This window comes from Phyllostomus discolor, chromosome 1, assembly GCF_004126475.2.
Source record: "Phyllostomus discolor isolate MPI-MPIP mPhyDis1 chromosome 1, mPhyDis1.pri.v3, whole genome shotgun sequence".
In the NCBI taxonomy this organism is placed as follows: domain Eukaryota; kingdom Metazoa; phylum Chordata; class Mammalia; order Chiroptera; family Phyllostomidae; genus Phyllostomus; species Phyllostomus discolor.
This window is the reverse complement of record NC_040903.2, coordinates 3,303,398-3,321,328: the sequence shown is the minus strand read 5'-3', so window position 1 is coordinate 3,321,328 and position 17,931 is coordinate 3,303,398. Positions and strand designations below refer to the sequence as shown.

Here is a 17,931-nt window from a genome sequence, read left to right as displayed (position 1 = left end):
GCACGCTGGCAACATCCAAGGGCAGCAGTGAGCTTCCTCCCAATAACAGAGGGGACACACACAGGCGTGGGACTTCTTTCTCCTCTTGCTCTTTCTTTGCCCCTCTGGGAAAATCTGAGCTCGGTCTTTTTGAAAAGCCATTAGGTCCAGAGAAGAGCAGGTTTGCAGGCCCTCAGGCCCGGGCCCAAACCCGTCCCCACGCGTGGGACTGCAGGCAAGACCAGAAAGCCCTCCCGAACGTCGGCTCCCTCGTGAGAATTAAATACGGTCGCGGGCAAGGGGCTCTGGGCAGCAGTCAGGGCCAGGCGGGGCCGGGGCTACAACCCCGCGGGCACTGCCGGCCTCCAGGGCCTCCGGGATGGCCAGCGGCACGCACTTCCTCCTCCTCCTCCTCCTCCCGTCCCAGCACGCCCATTGCCGTGCCACCGCCGTCCGTCAGGGCAACAGTGGAGGCGCCTGCTAAAAACCGAAGGAAACATCCCCCCCTCCCCGAGTCCCCTCTGTGAGCGGCAGCCTGGGAACCATCGGCAGGAAAGAGAAACCACCAAGCAAGCCAAGGAGATGCTCTTGGTCAAGAAAAAAGAAAAAAAAATCAGCGAGTTCAGACCCACGGGGCTCAGTGGGTTGGGTGTCATCCCACAAGGCAAAAGGTTGCTGGTCGATTCCCAATCGGGGCACAGGCCGAGGTTGTGGGTTCGATCCCCGATCGGGGTGCATTTGGGAGGCCACCGATCGGCGTTTCTCTCGCACATTCCCCGTTTCTTTCCCTCCCTTTCTCCCCCCTCCCCCCACCCCCAGTAGAGAAATAAAGAAACAAGTCAGCGAGACCGAGCAGAGGAACTGCTCTGATGGGTCTTAGAAGTGAGGCGTTCATCAAGCCACCTGACGGCCTACCCAGAATCCCAGCTAACCCTCGCGGAAGAATTACAAGTGGGGTAAGTGCTCAGCTGGAGGAAAAAGCTGTTCTTACTGGGAGACCGTCACTGGGAGACCACCACAGATTTCCAGGGGCACGGAGCCCCTGACGTTCGGAGGGGTGTTCTCTTTCGGGATGCTCCTAGGAGCCCAGGTGGAACGATGAGAAGAAACCCACAATGCAGCCACTAAAAATGTGTCTCCTTGCCCCGGCTGCTGTGGCTCAGTGGATTGAGCACCGGCTTGCAAACCAAGGGGTCACTGGTTCGATTCTTAGTCAGGGCACATGCCTGGGTTGCGGGCCAGCTCCCCAGTGGAGGTTGTGAGAGGCAACCACACAATGATGTTTCCCTCCCTCCCCACCTTCTCTCTAAAAATAAATAAATCAAATATTTTTTAAAACGTGTCTCCAGGTCCCCGCAAGGAGCACCCAGCCGTGGTGTGTGAAGCAGAGCTGGCATTCAACAGTCGGGGACCCTGGGACGGGCGGGGCGGGGAGGCCGGAGGCTGGGGGGCGGGAGGGAGGGAGGGAGGGAGGGAGACACCAGCTCTCAGGCAAAGCCGTCCCGGGTCAGGCCGGGTAATGAATGTTTAACACGCTTCAGGCCAAACAGGACCGGCTCCCAGAAAGGCACTCAGACAGAAAGACAGAATCCCAGAGCTACAAGAACACAGTCTTGGCAGAACCCACACCCCTGAACCGGCCGACTGCAGTGGCCACGACATTCCACATGACACAGGGACAAAGGACCACGGGGTTCCTGGGGCTCCACCACCTCCTGAATCGAACACAGAGGAGGACCGATTTGCAGGCACTAACCGCTCCAGTCGGAAGGTTAGAGGGTGTTACCCGCTTGCCAGTGAGGTGCCTAGGGGCTAATCACGTTTCACCCAGTTCTGCATTTCTGCAGTTCGGAGGAAAACAGAATTTCAGCTACGGACACCTGGGAATCGCCTGCTTGCTCACACCACTTCATGTGACAAGAGATGTTTACGAACCTGCCAGGGACTCCCCCTTCCTCCCACTGCCCGTCCTCCTCTTCCTCCCTCCACCCTCTTGGACAGCGTGGCACATTTTAATCGTCACCCATGGCCTTCTGGTTAGGGAACGGACCTAAAATGAGTGATCACACCTGAGAGGCCGCACAACCCTGACACCCGCAAGTGGGTCGGTGAGACTGGGTGCCAGGCGGGGCCAGGCCGGCCCTGCACCAAGGGACCGAGGGAGGAAGCCTGGCAAGGCACGGGGTTGGGGGGGGTGGGTCGAGGCCGGGCAGGAGCACCCTTCCCGGCAGGACGGAAGCCCCCTCCTCTGCTGACAGCACCCACTCAGCTCTTGGAGAGCCCCGAGTCAGAACCCAGGGAGCTGTCCTCTCAGGCCAAGGACTTGGCACTCCTGGGACAGGGGCCATGCTGTCTGTGTGTCTGTCTAGGGTCCGTCTCTATGGGTCACAGGACATGGGCCACAGAACATGGGCCACAGGACACAGCCACAGGACACAGCCACAGAACACCACTCCCAGGTTCCAGGGACACAGGGTCACAGAGCTGCTCAGCTCTGCCTCCAAGCCTCCCCACGCTCCGCTGCTGCCAGCCACGCTCTGGAGAAAGGCCCGAGGAGACCCTGGTCGCCTGGACGGCTCTCTGCGGGGCCTGCCCTCCTCCCCGTACATCGGGCCAGGCTCGGGGCCGACACCGCAGCAGCAAGGATGCATCACCCCCACGTCTCTGCCCCAACATCCGGCCTGACCCTCTCCCAAGGCGGTAGCCTACGGTGCCCCCGGGGGCAGACGAGGAAACTGACGATCAGAGAATGTGCGTAAACCATAACGTGTTCGAGGTTAAAAACCGAGGAAGCTCAAGCCCTGTTCTGTGTCACTTACTAGACACGTGACTGGGGACAGGCCTCCCCACGGAGCTGAGCGCCGGGGTCTTGGACCATCAGAGCCGCAGCACAGATGCCCGACACGGGGGCTGCGGGGAGGACCACAGTGACCGAGGGGTGGGGGCGGGGAGGAGGCCGGGTAGTTTAAATCGCTAAACAACGATAAGGTGTTATCTAAAACGATAAGGCGTTTTACTTTACCAGCCACGAGATGATGAAGTGAATCCATAAAGACGGCCCCCCGGGGTTGGGGGGGGAGGCTGTGCACTGTGAGCCCAGAATCAGACAGAAGTTACTATGAACGGAACCCACCTTAAGGGGCTCCCGCAGGCCCCGTTATGAATGACCCAGTGCAGGAAGCAGGCAAAGGAAAAGCTCTGACATGAGCACCCACCCTGTCCAGGGGGTGCACTTGGCATAAGCGGGTCCCCCAAAGACCCCTGCCCAGACGCAGCACCGGACGCCCTGGAGAAGGCAGACCCCTCCCCCTCCTCCCGTCGGGACTTTCCTGCACTCCGGACCCACGGAGCAGCCGGAGCTGCGGGTGCTCCCTCTGTTCCCGCTCACACACACACACAAAAAAGAACCCCAAAGAACTAACAAACAAAACCCAGGCCAGGGGAGTCCCCTGAGGCTCCCCCTCCCTAACGTCACAGTCGGTGACCAGCTCTGGGGGCTCCGGTCGGACAGGGTCACAGCATGAGCTATGTCTCAGTCACGCCTTGTCCCAAATACCCAGCACAGTGTGCAGAGTGCAGCAGCCGTTTGGTTATGACGACTGCGGGACGAATGAATGAATGGATGGATTTGTGAATGAATGAAACATACACTGGGTTCCATCTCATGCCACTGCAGTGAACCCACTCCTCCCGCCCCGAAAAGTGTAACGAGAAGCAGAAGCCTTACTCTTCCAAGGCCTGCAGCATGCTGCCGGGGTCCTCTGAGGACAGAATGTCCACCATCTGGTCATTCAGAGCCAGGTCTTCGTCCACAGCATCGGCCGACGTGAACTGGGCGTGCTCCGGCTTGCTCTCGTGATGCTGACCCTGCGGGAGAGTGTCAGAAACAGTGATTCAGGAGGTCTTCTCGTGGCTGTCAGGTGCTGCAAACGCCACGGGGGAGGTGGGATCTGTAACAGTCAGGGAACCGGGCTGTCCTCACCGCCTGGCAGCAGGGGAACCTCGGGGGAGGCACAGCATTTCTCTGAGCCTCTAACTTCTCATCAAAGAAATGGGCTCATAATTCCAGGAGCCCTGCACAGCGTTGTGCAGATGAAACAAGGCAATGAGTGGACAATCTCAACACGTTAAAGATCTGTAAAACTATTTCACTATCACCACCATCAGTACCATTATTGCCACTGTCATCATCATCATCACTACCACCATCATCACCACCATCGCCAACATCATCAGCATCACCACCATCACCATCACCAACATCATCAGCATCACCATCACCAACATCATCACCATCACCAACATCACCACCATCATCACCACCACCATCATCAGCATCAGCATCATCACCATCACCAACATCATCAGCATCACCATCATCACCACCACCATCATCAGCATCACCATCACCAACATCATCACCATCACCAACATCACCACCATCATCACCACCACCATCATCAGCATCACCATCACCACCATCACCAACATCATCACCATCAGCATCATCAGCATCACCATCACCAACATCATCACCATCACCAACATCACCACCACCAACATCATCAGCATCACCATCACCAACATCATCACCATCACCAACATCACCATTGTGTAGAGAAAAATGTCAGTTGGCTGATGAACTTCAACATCATGAATCTGCCTGGTTTCTAATCAGAAATATACGATTGTAAGACAGACGTGGCATCAGAAATTAGTACGCCCAGCGCTCTGATTGGATAGACGGTCTGTCAGTCTTGTCCCCAGCATCAGTTCTGCAGAAGAGGGCGTTAGCTGAGCTACCAACAAACAAGTCCTGCCCCTGTGCCTTGTCTGTGTCATATCATGAAGCCGTCACAACAAAGTAAGCGTCATTGCCCCCACTTTCCACACGGGGAACCTGCAGCTCAGAGAGGTGACTCGACATCGTCCAAGGTCACACAGGTCACGCGAAGGCCAGGTGGGCCTCTGATCCCGAGTCACCCGAGCCCAGCGGCTCCTTCTGTCTCACACAGCGTCGTCTCATTGGCAGCTCCCATTCTGGGAAAGATAAAACCAACGTGACCAGGGTTCGTTCTGTGAGGGAGGACAACACTGCAAGGGCCTTCAGCCTTAAATCAGATCGCACCTGGCTTCCCCTCCGCAGTCGTAACGCTCAGCCGTAACGTCAGTCCGCTGACAGGACAACCCTCCCCTCCAGGAAGCGGAAGCACAATGAACAAGGGGACCGGCCTTCCAGCCTCCGGAGAGAGGGGGCCCCAGCAGCCAGGTTCCAGCCTGTGTTTGGGCACTTGGAGAAAGTTATTTAAATTCACAGGCCTCAGTTTCCCCAAAATAAAGAGGGAGAGAGATGACAGATGTTCCTCCAAGTTGTTGGGCCTCTGGGTGACAGTCACGGCAGCTCCTGCTGCCCATCGCCCTGAAGAAATGCAGACTCCCAGCAGTGCCTTCTGGGAGTGGTCCCCCCGAGCCCTCCTCAGCTGAGGAGCTGCCATCCCGCTTTCCCTAAAACCACCAACATCACCATCACCATCACCACCATCATCACAGCCATCACCGCCAAGGCCACCATCATCACCGTCATCACCATCATCACCATCATCATCACCATCATCCCACCATCATCACCATCATCATCACAACCATCACCACCATCGCCACCATCATCACCATCACCATCACCACCAACATCACTATCACCATCACCGTCGTCACCACTGTGGAGAGGAAAATTACGGTTGGTGAACGGAATCAACGTCAGGACCTGGCAGGTCTCTGATCAGAAGACAGAACTGTAGACAGAAGTGACTGACTGGCCGAGGCCTCCTTCATCCCTTCACACACGTCCTGAGTGCCTTCTAAGGCCCAGGGTCCACACCAGGCAATGGGGACTGTGGCAGACGCCATCTCTCTTCTGCCCAAGTCCCCTCACCCTTGCCACTCCAGTGCCCACCAGCCCAAGACCCACCAGCCAACACCCACACTTCCTCCCCAGAAAGCTGGTGCTGACCTTCTGAGCCCACGCCTGGGGAATGTCAACCTCCCCCCCGCCCCCCGCACCGCCACCCTGCATCCTCAACCACTAACCAACGGGACCAGGCAGACAAACACCACAGCTCCGTTCCTGCGGAGGTGCTGACCCTGAGGTTCCTCCCGTCCCCAGAGCGCCGGAGCAGAACAAAGCTCCAGGCGCCCCCCGGGCTCACTTGGTTGGCTGCCTCCCCTTCCGGCCTCACTCCCCAGCCTCCCCCATTCCCCCCTGGGGTCACGTCCCACACAAACCGCATGCATTCGGATTCTGGTCTCGGGATGTGCCTCTGGGGAACCCAGACAAAGACACGAATACAGAGATTGGGGTGCTCACAGAGGGGCCCAGCAGACGAGGGTACGTGCAACCTGGCGTCATGGGAACCCCGAGAGAAGGCCCTAACTCAGCCAGGAAGCAGCCAGTGACAACTTCCGGGGACAGACAGGGCCCGAGCTGAGTCTTAGAGAACGAGTCACAGTCACGCTCACCGAAAAGCAGAGAGGGGAGCGCAGCGGGGTCTGGGGTGACCGGAAACGGCAAGCCGTTGGGGGGAGGGGAAGCTGCGGTGTGAGGTGGAGAGCAGTAGAAGGGGAGAGCAGGGGCAGGACCACGGGGTCTTCATAAGGGGCTCCAGGCTCCCCCCCGAGGATGACGTGGGTCCCCAAAGACATTTCAGCAGGCAGTGTGGGGCGGAACCTGAATCAGGGTATGGCAAGACTACGGCGCTGGCCACACAGGTGGACACTCAGTCCTCAGTTAGACAGCAGGGGTCCTGAACACCGGCTGTTTTCTAGAATCACCCAGGGAGCCTTTAAAAATGACTAATGACCCTGGCTGGCGTAGCTCAGTGGATGGAGCGCAGGCTGCAAACCAAAGTATTGCAAGTTCAATTCCCAGTCAGGGCACATGCCTGGGTTGCAGGCCACGGCCCCCAGCAACCGCACATTGATGTTTCTCTCTCTCTCTCTCTCTTTCTCCCTCCCTTCCCTATCTAAAACTAAATAAATAAAATCTTTAAAAAAATGTAAAAATGACGAATGACAGGGCCCCTCAGGGGCAGCCTAGGAAGAGCCTCTGGGTGGACACGAGCATCTGTCCGCCGTGCCCTGGGGGACCCTGACGTCCACTCAGGGTTGAGACCTGCTGAACCGGAGGATGATGAACTTCAACTTCACACCTGTCACCGATCAAGCGACCCTCCGGAAGGAGAAGACACGCGTGGAGACTCACCTGGTGTCTGCTGAGCACGCTTCCCTTCAAACACCGACACCGCAGCAGGAAGAAAAGGGTGACCCAGGTCAGCGCGAGGGAGACGACAAAGGCCACGGAGAACCCGGCAGCGTGAAGGCCGTGGTTTGGGAGAACCTGTGGGAACAAAAGAGCGACAGGGATGCACCTGCGGCCGCACCTTACACCTCCCGGGTGGAGTCGCAACTCACTGCCCGCAGAGCAAGGGCAGAGTCAGCCGAAGGCGCTGGGTGCGGACCCAGCGTGCCGCCTCCCGGCTGGTCCCCGAAGAGAAACCCAATGTATCTGTTTTGTTGTTGTTGTTGCCTGTGCTTTTGGTGTCACAGCCAAGAAGTCATCGCCAGTCCCACACCCAGAAGCGTTCCCTCCATGTTTGCTTCTGAGACTTGGATAGCGTCCGGTCTCGCATTCGCCGTTGACCATCTCGAGTTCGTTTCTGTGTGCGCTGCAAGGCGAGGCCCGGCCTCGTTCCCCTGCGGCTGCAGAGCCCCTTTCCCCAGCCCCGGGTGTCGAGACGGCTGTCCTTCCACCATCGAGCGGTCCTGCCGCTCTTGCTGAAAATCATCTGACTGTTCACGCGAGGCCTTTCCCGGGCTTCTGCGTCTGTCCCGTTGGTCTGTGTCTGTCTGTACGCCAGGGCCATGTGGTTTGGAGGACTGTAGCTTTGCGGTGTGTTTGAAACCAGGAAGTGTGAGACCCCCCAGGTTTGTCCTTTTTTGGATTGTTTTGGCAATTTAGAGTTCCTTGAGAATCTACATGTATTGTAGGGTGGGTTTTTCTATTTCTACAGAAAGATGCCAGGGGGTCTTGACAGAAATCGCACGGAATCTGTGGATCACAACTCACGAGGTCTCCCGGTCTGTGAACACGGACGACTCTGCGTTCACGGGCGCCTTCTTCCATCCCCCCGCCCCCCGCCGTGCTCTGCGGGGGGTTTTCTGCGTACAAGTCCCCCTCCCCTTGGTTAAGTCTTTTCCTAAACGTCTTACTCTCTGTCACGCTACAGGAAATGCAATTGTTTCCGTAACTTCCTTTTTGTATTGTTCACTGTTACTGTACAGAAAAGCAACTGATTTTTGTGCTGAATTTTTAATAATATTAAAAATGCTTATACCCTAACGTGACACCTTTAAAGAATATACAAAACCACATACACAATAAAGCCCTAGTTTCACTGAAGTTAAAATAACGCCCATGCGCATGCACAGGCTCTGAAGACAGCCCTGCAGGGCGGGGCTGCGTGTGGCGACTGGCTGAGTTTTTAAGTTTCTGTGTTTTCTACGGTCTCTACAGTGGGCATGTATTACCTGTATCATCAGGAGACCAAAATTACAATAATAAATATTCTCTTAGGGCTAAGTTTGGTAGATGAGAAGATGCACCACCCAGCTCTCCCTTCAAGGACGGACTTGGTGCCCAGCTACGGCAGTGCGGTCAGCAGACGCGGGTTCATGGTCCAGATCAGCCGCAGAGAGCCACCTCGCCTGAGGCCACGCCCTGCCCAGCAGCAGCACAGCAGGGGCCCAGTGGCCAGTCAGTTCAGCCCTGTGAGGCTGTGAGGGCGGTCGGCCAGCGACACTCACCCAGAGCTCCCTGCCGGGCGAGGGTGACGCTTTGTCAGCCCAGATCAGAGCTTGACTTCCTCCTCTGTCTGATTCTGCTTCCCTTTCACCGGTGCCCACTGGTTGGCTAGCCGGGCGGCCCACAGCCACCCTCGGGTTTGACAGTTCACTAAGAGGACTCAAGGGACGCAGCGTGGAGTCACACTCACAGCTATGACCTGTTACAACCAGGAGGTTCAGAGCCAAATCAGCACAGGGAAAAGGCGCGTGGGGTGAACCCAGGGGAAGCAGGAGCCAGGTGCTGGGATCCACCCCCGTGGAGTCACACAGGACAGGCTCTATTCCCCGCACAACGAACGTGAAATGCCGACGACTCACACGAAATGCCGTCACGCAGCAAAGCTCACCAGATTTGACTCAGGAAGGGCCGCTTAGACACCCACCGCCTGGCATGCACCAAACTTCCAGACTCCCAGAGGGAAAGCGGGCATTCAGCATAAACTATATCATTTATGAAAAACAGCTGAGGCCCCCAGAGCCACTCATCGGTGTGGGGGGTGGGTGGTGGCAGCCCTCCTGAAGTCTGAGGTCCCAGATGGCAGTCCAGGGCCAACCCTGCAGGCTGGCCTCTCAGAGGGGAGCGGCCTCGGGCCTGCTGTGTGGGCTGGGCTCTGCATGCCGGCTGGCGCACGCGCTCCGCCCAGACTCTGCCTCCGCATCTGCTCTGGGGGAACCAGCCAGGGAGACCCAGTTTAATTAAAAACGGCTCCAGGCGATGGGAATGTCAACGGTACCTTCGGAGCGGGAGGACAACGGGCCCATCCCTCACCCTGTGGTCACAGTGTGGGCTGTAGTCAAGGTCAAGGTTTTCCGACAGACCGACAAGGCCCACCTACCCTTCCAGACGATCACAGCCAAGTTAAGGCAGAAACAGGGGCTTCGGGCCAGAGGTTCACTGGACCCGGAATCGAGTGTGAGGCCACACGTGAGGCGTAAGCACAGTGTGGTCTGTCTGTCCAGTGGAACATTATTCAGCCGTGAAAACCAATGACGTGCTCATACATGCGACAACACAGATGGACCGCGAGAACATTAGCTAAGCGAAAGAGGCCAGCCAGAACAGGGCACGTGGTGTATGATTCTGTCATCTCTGAAGTGTCCATGACAGGCACGTGCATGGGGACAGAAAGCCGGTGAGTGGCTGCCAGGGGCTGGGGGAAGGGGAGGGAAGGAGGAGTGGGGTCCTGCTTGATGGGCACAGAGTTTCCATCTGGGGTGGTGAGAATGTTCCGGAACTAGACAGTGGTGGTGGCTGCACAACCCCGTGTGCATGCACTCAATATCAACAATGAATAACTTTGTTATCTGCCCCTCACCGCACGCACGAAACAGGTCCGACCGCGGCGCACAGCAGCGCCCAGAAATCAGGACGTGCGTCTGGGCTGCGGCCTCTCCCCCTGTTGCCGGACCGGGAGATGGGTGCAGGTGAGAGGCGTATTTAGGGGATGGAGTGGACAGGTGGTGGAGGCAAGAATGTCCCCGATGTCTCCCTTGGGAGGTTGGGTGGCGGTGGCACCCACGACCACAGCGACAAATAAAAACATCAGACCAGCTTAGAGCCGTGGAGATCAGCCCCGAGTTAATCATACCTTCGAGATTTGCCCTAAAAGTCTAGCAGCCACATTCCACTAATAATCACGGCAAGCACAGCTCTCTAGGAGCCCCGCTACCTTGAACTTCACCATCTAAGAATACAGAGAAGGAGGTGGTTCAGGAACCACCCCCTTCCTCATCCCCCGGCCCTGGCTAACGTCCCTCCTTGTCTCCGGAAAAGGTCGGCTGTGACCACCGCTCCTTTAACCGCGAGCTGGCTGATGGCAGATCCCTTGCCGGTCCGCCACTGTGCTCCTGCAGCTCCGTGCAGGACAGACAGACGGCTTTCTGAAGGAATGCCTGCAGCCCTCAAAGTCCAACACCACGGACGGAAGCGTGAGGGAGGGCTGTGTACGCAGCTCGATTTCGATTACCTAACACATACAGACTCGTGGGAGCAAGACGCTGACGTGCTGGCAGTGGGTCTCCCTGGCGGTGGGACGAGGGGGTGATGGCATGTTATTTGCCCGATTTCTCTCTCTTATCTCCCCTCCACCCACCCCCACCCCCCGCCCAGGCGTAGTAGAGTCGATGTTTCGTCAAGATGTCCACGGCAGACACATGTTAAATCCCACCCATCGCCCCCTCAAAACCAGACAGAGTTTGAACAAAAGGGAAAGCACCCAGAATGATTTCTCCAGAAGAGATTTCCGGCGTCACGGAGTCGGGACGCTTCACGCCGGGCTGAAGACCCAGGCCGCAGAGGGTCAGGGGCTCGGCGATGGCAGCCCCACGACCCCAGCAGAACGGCTCTGAGGGCCGAGACGCTGGTCTTCCCAGGTGACAGTTCTGGGGACAGTGAGAGCCTGCAGGTACTCAGAGGTACAGCCACCCTCCCTCACTAACAAGCGGCTCATCGGGCGACCAGGTGGATCAGGGGGCCAGCACACAGCGTGACCAGGGCCCTCAGCTTCAGGACCTCGGCCAGTTCCCGGAGCCTCTCTGGACCTGAGCTTCTCACTCTCACGTGAGGAAGTGAAACTAGATAATCTCTAAGTCTCTTGTGTGTGGGGGGGGGAGGGGAGTCTATTTTGGTGTCCACAGGAATGTACTACGTGCCAACCAAGAAAAGAAACTCCGTGTCACAGAGAGACAAGGTTGACCAGATGTCCCAGCGTCATCAGCTCCACCAGCCAGCCGGCCTGAGGCTCGGGAATTCACACAGGAGATGCCGGTCAGGACTCGCAGGGTGCCTGCGAGCTGCCCCAAGGACGGGCAGGCAGAGAGCAGCATGAGCAACGCCAGGGCCGTGTGGGAAATGGGCCCAGGGCACCGGGAAGCGGCAGCGGTCCACCGGCCCCAGGGATCCCCAGAACTAAGCTCCAGGCACTGGGCTTCGTCCAGCAGGCAGTGGGGGGCCCTCCAGAACGGAAAGCCAGCAGGCCTGCGCTTTAGGAAGGTCACTGCAGCGGGGACCACGGGCCTCGGGGGAGTGGGACTGGACAGGTCGGAGGCAGGGGGGAGGCGGAGGGGTCGCACCGTGGCAGCCCTCCGAGTGCAACTCCCTGAGCCACGTGACCCTGCCCCCAGTGACCCGCCCCCTCCCGGGGCTCGAGCGCACCCACCACGATGCTTGTATCGGACAGAGAAATTCCCGGGTTACCCACAGCCACCTGTGGGGCCGCTGCTTTTCTAACTAACGGGAGCCTTTTCTCTGTTAAACGCATCAACCCTTTTTCTATGCAGGTTACAAATGTTTTCCCACGGGCCCCTTAACCCTCCTCCAGGCTGTATTTCAATGTCAAGTCTTCAAGGACATGCGTGCCCAAGTCCACGGTTTTCCTCCACGGTTTTCCTCACATCGCAGAAGGCTGATGCGTCCTTGCCTTTTACAACTCGTGTTCCGCGGTTGGGCACTGATCTGGTGCGGCCGCTCACCTTCAGTCTCCTTCCAGAGGTTCCAGTCAGTTGCCCCAAGTTCACGCGCGACGTTCCTTCCCGCCGATTTGGAAGACCGTTGAGTTCCACACACAGCTGCAGATGCTCTATTCTGTCCCGTCGGTCTGGCTTTCCCTCCAGGAGCCTTAACGCGGCGGCTTCAGAACTTTCCAGCATTTATGGGGACGCATCCTCCCACCTCCCTCTTCCTTGTCCATTGTTTCCACCCAGTTTCATAAACTGACGTTTCCGGGTGAAGCTTGATGGCTTTGACCACACTCTCCCTGCCAACACCAAACCTCACCAGGATTCTCACTGGTGGCATCACGACTGCTTCCCAAGTCCCTCTGTGGCTTCAGGCCGGCGTCCCATCTGGCCGTGTGTGTGTGTGGCACGGCGCCCAGCCCTTCCCCGGGCACCTGCAATGGACATAAAGCAGCAGTGACATGGGGCACCGTGGGAGCACTGGCACTCAGTGCCCAGCACAGTGGGGCATGACTTCCTCCTGTCAAAGCGGCTCTCTCTAGGACGCGTCTGGTTCACCTTCGGGAAAGGCAGGAACTGAAGGACACGACTCGGTCTCTTACAAGAGGTGCAGAACCCCAGTGCACACAATGGGTCACTTGATGTCTTCGCTGTATCTTCTAACGGCTTGATGCGCATGTCTGGGAGCCTCTGTCCCTGCTGCTGAGCCCCTCCCACTCATCACGGTCACCGCCCCTCCCCCCCGCCCCCCAGGTGTGAGGGTGTTGTCTTTGCAAGTGCCCGCGTCAAGCCCGACAGGACACGCCCTGCGTGGCAAGGGTCTTGCCTCGCCCCACGTGTGTCTCGCTGGTGCCTGGCCCAGAGCTTGTGCCCTGGGGACCTCGGTTCCCACCCACCCACACGCTGCTGGCCTGGCCGGAAGTCAGCCAGCCAGCTACACGGTTTAGAACATCCCTCCTCTCTCGCTGACAAAATCCTTGCTTTACGGGCCCAGCCGAACGAATTCCTCCCTCCTCCGGGAAGCCTGCCGTGCGGCGCAGCCACGCAGCTCTTCTTCTCCCGGCAGCACCCGCAGCGCCCACGCTCTGCCTTTCACAGCCGCACGAACTCGCTCGCGGCTGTGCGCCTCCTCAGGCCTTTTGTTCCGCGCTGAATGTCTCGGCGTGGGCGGAGGGATGGCGGGGCGACGGCCGGTCTCAGCTTCCAGGCTGCCCAAGACTCCACGACGCCCCAGAGCCTCGCGGGGGCCTGGCTCACTCACGGACAGCGCCCCCGTGGCCCCCGTGGGCATTTGCACTGGACACGCCGAGCCAGACTCTTCATGCGTGATTATCGCGGCATGCGTGCCGGGGGTGACGTCTGCCTGTGCAAGCGACAGTGACACCGGTGACGCCGCTGCGTGCTCACAAAGGCCAGCACGCGCTGAGGGCCGGGCACGCGTCCGCACGCTCCCTTTCACGGGCGCCGTAGGAAACGGGTGTCATTATCCCTCTCATTGCACAGCTGGAAGCGGAGGCCCAGGAAGGCAGCGACCCGCACGAGTTCACGTACAGGCAGTGGGGGGCACGGATTCAAAGCCAGGCCTTGGGGTGTGGGAGCGTGCTGTGCCCACAGTGCTGCAGGGCCACCACCTACCTATGCCGTGTCTTCCCACTCGCGGCCCGAGGACATCTGGCTCCACCCCCTCGCTGCACTGCTGCACCCGCACCCAGGGGTCCACAGCCCGGGGGACACCTGCAGGCGCCAGCGGGCCAGAGGCCGCCCTGAGACCCAGGGGCTCATCTCCGCCCCCAGGAGACAGTCTGGGGCCTGGAGGGAGGCCCATAAATATTCATGAAGCCAACGTCCTCTGACTTCCATTACAATCACACAACAACCTGCCACCTCCTCCCCTGAGAAGTAATCACCGCCACTGACGACAATCAGCTCAATCAGGGGATGTGCGTGTGCGGCGTGCCACCCACAGGGCAAAGCGCAGCAGGGGACACAGGGAGAGACAGACATGCCCGCTGCCGGAGCTCACAGACCAGCCAGGGGGCCTTCTGCACCTGCGTGGACCCGTCAGCCTCCCACGGCCACCCTCAGCTGTCACTGCTACCCCCCCACCTCCCCACCCCCCAGGAATTCGGCTCGCTAGGAGGCTGTGTGGCCCACCCACCGCCCAGCAGCAGGGCTCTGGAGCCAAGGGCCAGGGCAGACCCTGGTCCGAACAGCACTGGCTGTGCCGAGATGTGCTCACCCAGCGGGCCCGAGGCTGCTCCCCCTCGCCGCCGATGCACACGGCGCACCTGTGCCAGCGTCTGGCAGCTCGGTTCCAGGCAGGCGCCCACCATTCACTGATGAGAGGCGCTCACGGTGCCGGCTGCCGTGACAGTGGCTCAGTCTACACCCTATGCCTGCTTTCCTTCGGAGGCCCGGCACCCTGGGACACACCACGTACGGGGTGCCCATGGGCCCAGCCTCCAACACACACCCTGGGTCTCCGACAAGCTCCCCTGGCGGACAACGCCCCACATGGCTGTCCAGCTCAGGGTTGGGCTGGGGGAACTGAGCGAGTCCAGGCTCCACCCCCGTGCGTCTTCCCTGCTTTGCACCCTCTGCTTTGCACCCTCTCCCTGTGATGTCCCAGCCACGAGTGGGACTGCACGTGCCACCCATGAGTCCTCCCGGGGCATCATGGGACCCTGATACACTAGCCATGTGACCTGGAGCAAACTACATGACCTCGGTGTGCCTCGGTTTCCCCAGTGACGACACGGGGCCGCTTACACAGAGAACCTACCTCCCACAGTTGTGCCGATGGCGGGACCCACACATGCACACCACTCGGAAAGCCTGGCACACAGTAGGTGCTTAAGAAACGTGCAGTGTGGCCACGAGGTTGGGGGGACACCCGGTGACCCCACGAGGGAAGGAGGGCGTGCATGAGCTGGAAGTGAGCGAACTGATGAACGGAAATGGGGACGACGTGCCGACAGTGACCGGCAAGGAGCGGGGGAACCGTCCCGAACGGCGGAGCGCAGGGAAGTTTCCAGAAGACAAAACACGGCCCCCAGCTAGCCGGGTCGCAAACGCTGCAGGGTATGTGTGAGGTGGCAGGACAGAGGCACAGACGGAGGAGTCATCCTGGGAAACCGACCACACAGCCTCAGGACACAGTGGGGACCCCAGACCCCTGGAGCTCCCGGCCGGGTGTGGGCCGGTGGCCGGCCCCTCCCCGGCTCTGAGAACGAGAGACCCCACCCCACGGGCATCAAGGACACATGGGGCGTAAAGGGGTGTCCAGGTTGGACATTTTCTCTCACCTTTACCTTTTCTTCCACTGTGACAGTGAAAAGCGCTCTCAGCTGCGTCCTGTTCTAGAAAAACAAAAAAAGGCGTTCTGGTCAACAGGGCGTGGCGCCTGGCAGGTGGGTGACGTTGGCCGTGTCTCCCGCCCATGGTGCCTGGAGTTACGAGGGGCCCGTGGCTGCTGGGGGCGGAGCTGGTGGGGTCTCAAAGTCCTACGGGGGCGGGGGGAGGTCGGACCACGCAGCCCCTTCTGCCCCAAAGGCTGTGTGAGGCCCTGACGGTTTTCCTAGCGGAGCCCAGCACCGGCTACCCGCTCCCTGCAGGGACGCGCCCAGTGCTGCAGCCGGGATGGACCAGGGCTGACGGCCAGGGCGCCTGCTTCTGCCCCGGCCCCACTGTCCGGTGCTGCTCTCCCTCCACAGCTCCGGCCTCTCTCCTGACACCCAAGGTCCACGCAGGTGGGAGCATCCCTCCCAACACCCAAGGTCCGTGCAGGTGGGAGCATCCCATGTGCTACAGAGCGGGTCTTCGTCTGTGTGAAACGTGTGCCCGTGTCCGTGTTTGCCACAGGAGCTCCAGGGCTGGAGGGACAGGTGTTCGGTCAGAGCGTGGAGCAGAAAACACGGCCCGGGGCCCGACCTGGCTCCCGCAGGGCCGCTCACGGCCGGCTTCTGACCACCACCTCACCTTCCGCTGCGATCCCGACCCACTGCGTGCCCAGCCCTCTGAACTCTGAACCTGGGACAGGGTTCCTTCTGGGCCAGCCTGTCTCTATGTCCTGCTCTCTCTGCCCTCCCCTCCTGACTCTGCACTTCGTCGTTCTCTGAGACCTGTGTCTCTTCCGACAGTTCTGTATCACTTTCTCCTATCGGGCCCTTCCCTTCTGGGGTTTCCCATTTCTTTTAACGTTGTGGGGGCTTTTCTCCTGTTGCTACAGCAACACCTGGCCTCGTGCAGCGCGGCCCCGGCAGCCTTGGGGGAGGGGCTGGCTTGGGGGTGGGGTGGGGGGGAGGGGCCTGCGTCCCGTGCTGTCCCGTGGCCTGGGCAGTCCTGTCAGAGCCTCCTTCTCCACACCTTTAACGGTGCCCTCTCCGGGGGCAGAGTCAGGCCTGACTGACCAGAGTGGCCAGCGCTCAAGCTGCAGGAGGACGAGGACGGACTCGCCTCCTCCCGTGTCCCCAGAGCAGACACGGCACCAGGCACCTGCCCCACAGCCACCTGCCGCACAGCCACCGCACTCGCTGCTACGGGGGCTAAGGAAACGGCGAATGGAAAACAAAGACACGGATCGCCATGACACGATGGCCCGAGCCGTGTCCCCCAAAATCCACACGTTGAAGCCCTGCCCCCAGAACGACAGGATGGGGCTGTGTGTAGAGATGGGGCCCCCACAGAGGTCGTGAAGGCGGAATGAGGCCACGAGGGGGGCTCTCATCGACTGTGACCTGCGTCCTTATCCGAGCAGGAGGTTAGGACACGGAGGGACGACTGTGCGAAGATGCAGGGAGAAGACGGTCCCCTGGAGCCCAGGAGAGAGGCTCAGAGGGAAGCCACCTGCGGACACCTTGACCTTGGACTCCCAGCCTCCAGATTGCGAGGGATTCAGTCTCTGCTGTTTCCCAGCCATTGAGGCCGTGGTGCTCCGTCACGGCAGCCCCAACAAGCCGCCCGGTGTGAGTGCCGCCGGCGGAAGGCGCACTCCGTGCGAGGCGCAGCGAGAGACATCAGCCTCTGGCGTTAGTTGTCTTTACACGGACCCTGTGCCGGGCCCATGGGGGTTAAGGAACTACTCAAGGTCACAAGGAACTGCCAAGGGACCCAGGTTCGTGGTAAAGGGTGTGAGACGCCAGGGCCCATGGGCTCATCCAGAATTTGACATCACGGAAGGAGGAAGGAAGGGAGGGAAGGAAGGAGGAAAGGAGGGAGGGAAGGAGGGAGGGAGGGAAGGAGGGAAGGAAGGAAGAAGGAAGAGAGGGAGGGAGGGAGGGAGGGACAGATCCCGGGTCCTCAGAGTCCATGTTTCCAGAACGACCCCGCTGGGCAGCGACAGGACAGAAACCGGTGTGACGAGCCCATACGCACCGGTGACGAACCCTGGAAGGTGAGCTGGGCCGGCAGCACCAGGACCTCCCCGTGCCTGACGTCTCCCGCCTGGAGCGAGGCGGTGTAGCTGACCGAGAAGGAGGTGCCCACTGCTCAGAGAGAAGACACGGGGGGGGTCACGGTGGGGCCCCTGCCACGCAGCCACCCCAGTGACAGGTGACACTAACTGCCACTCCAACACCTCCGGGCAGTGGGGTCTGTGTG

At 59.7% G+C, this 17,931-nt stretch overlaps 1 protein-coding gene across 2 annotated transcripts in view; it reads right to left on the bottom strand.

Annotated features, from left to right (window-relative positions):
• EVC2 (EvC ciliary complex subunit 2) overlaps nt 1-17,931 on the bottom strand; it is a 57,586-nt gene that overhangs the window by 33,686 nt on the left and 5,969 nt on the right. Inside the window, exons 4-7 of one of the 2 annotated variants that reach the window (XM_036018690.1) lie at nt 17,707-17,816; nt 15,639-15,692; nt 7,238-7,372; nt 3,707-3,846 (exon numbers count right to left, since the gene is read on the bottom strand). In XM_036018690.1, coding sequence (XP_035874583.1) covers nt 3,707-3,846; nt 7,238-7,372; nt 15,639-15,692; nt 17,707-17,816 — 439 coding nt within the window. The remainder of the gene's footprint in view (nt 1-3,706; nt 3,847-7,237; nt 7,373-15,638; nt 15,693-17,706; nt 17,817-17,931) is intronic. The other variant, XM_036018695.1, reaches the window with a different exon arrangement.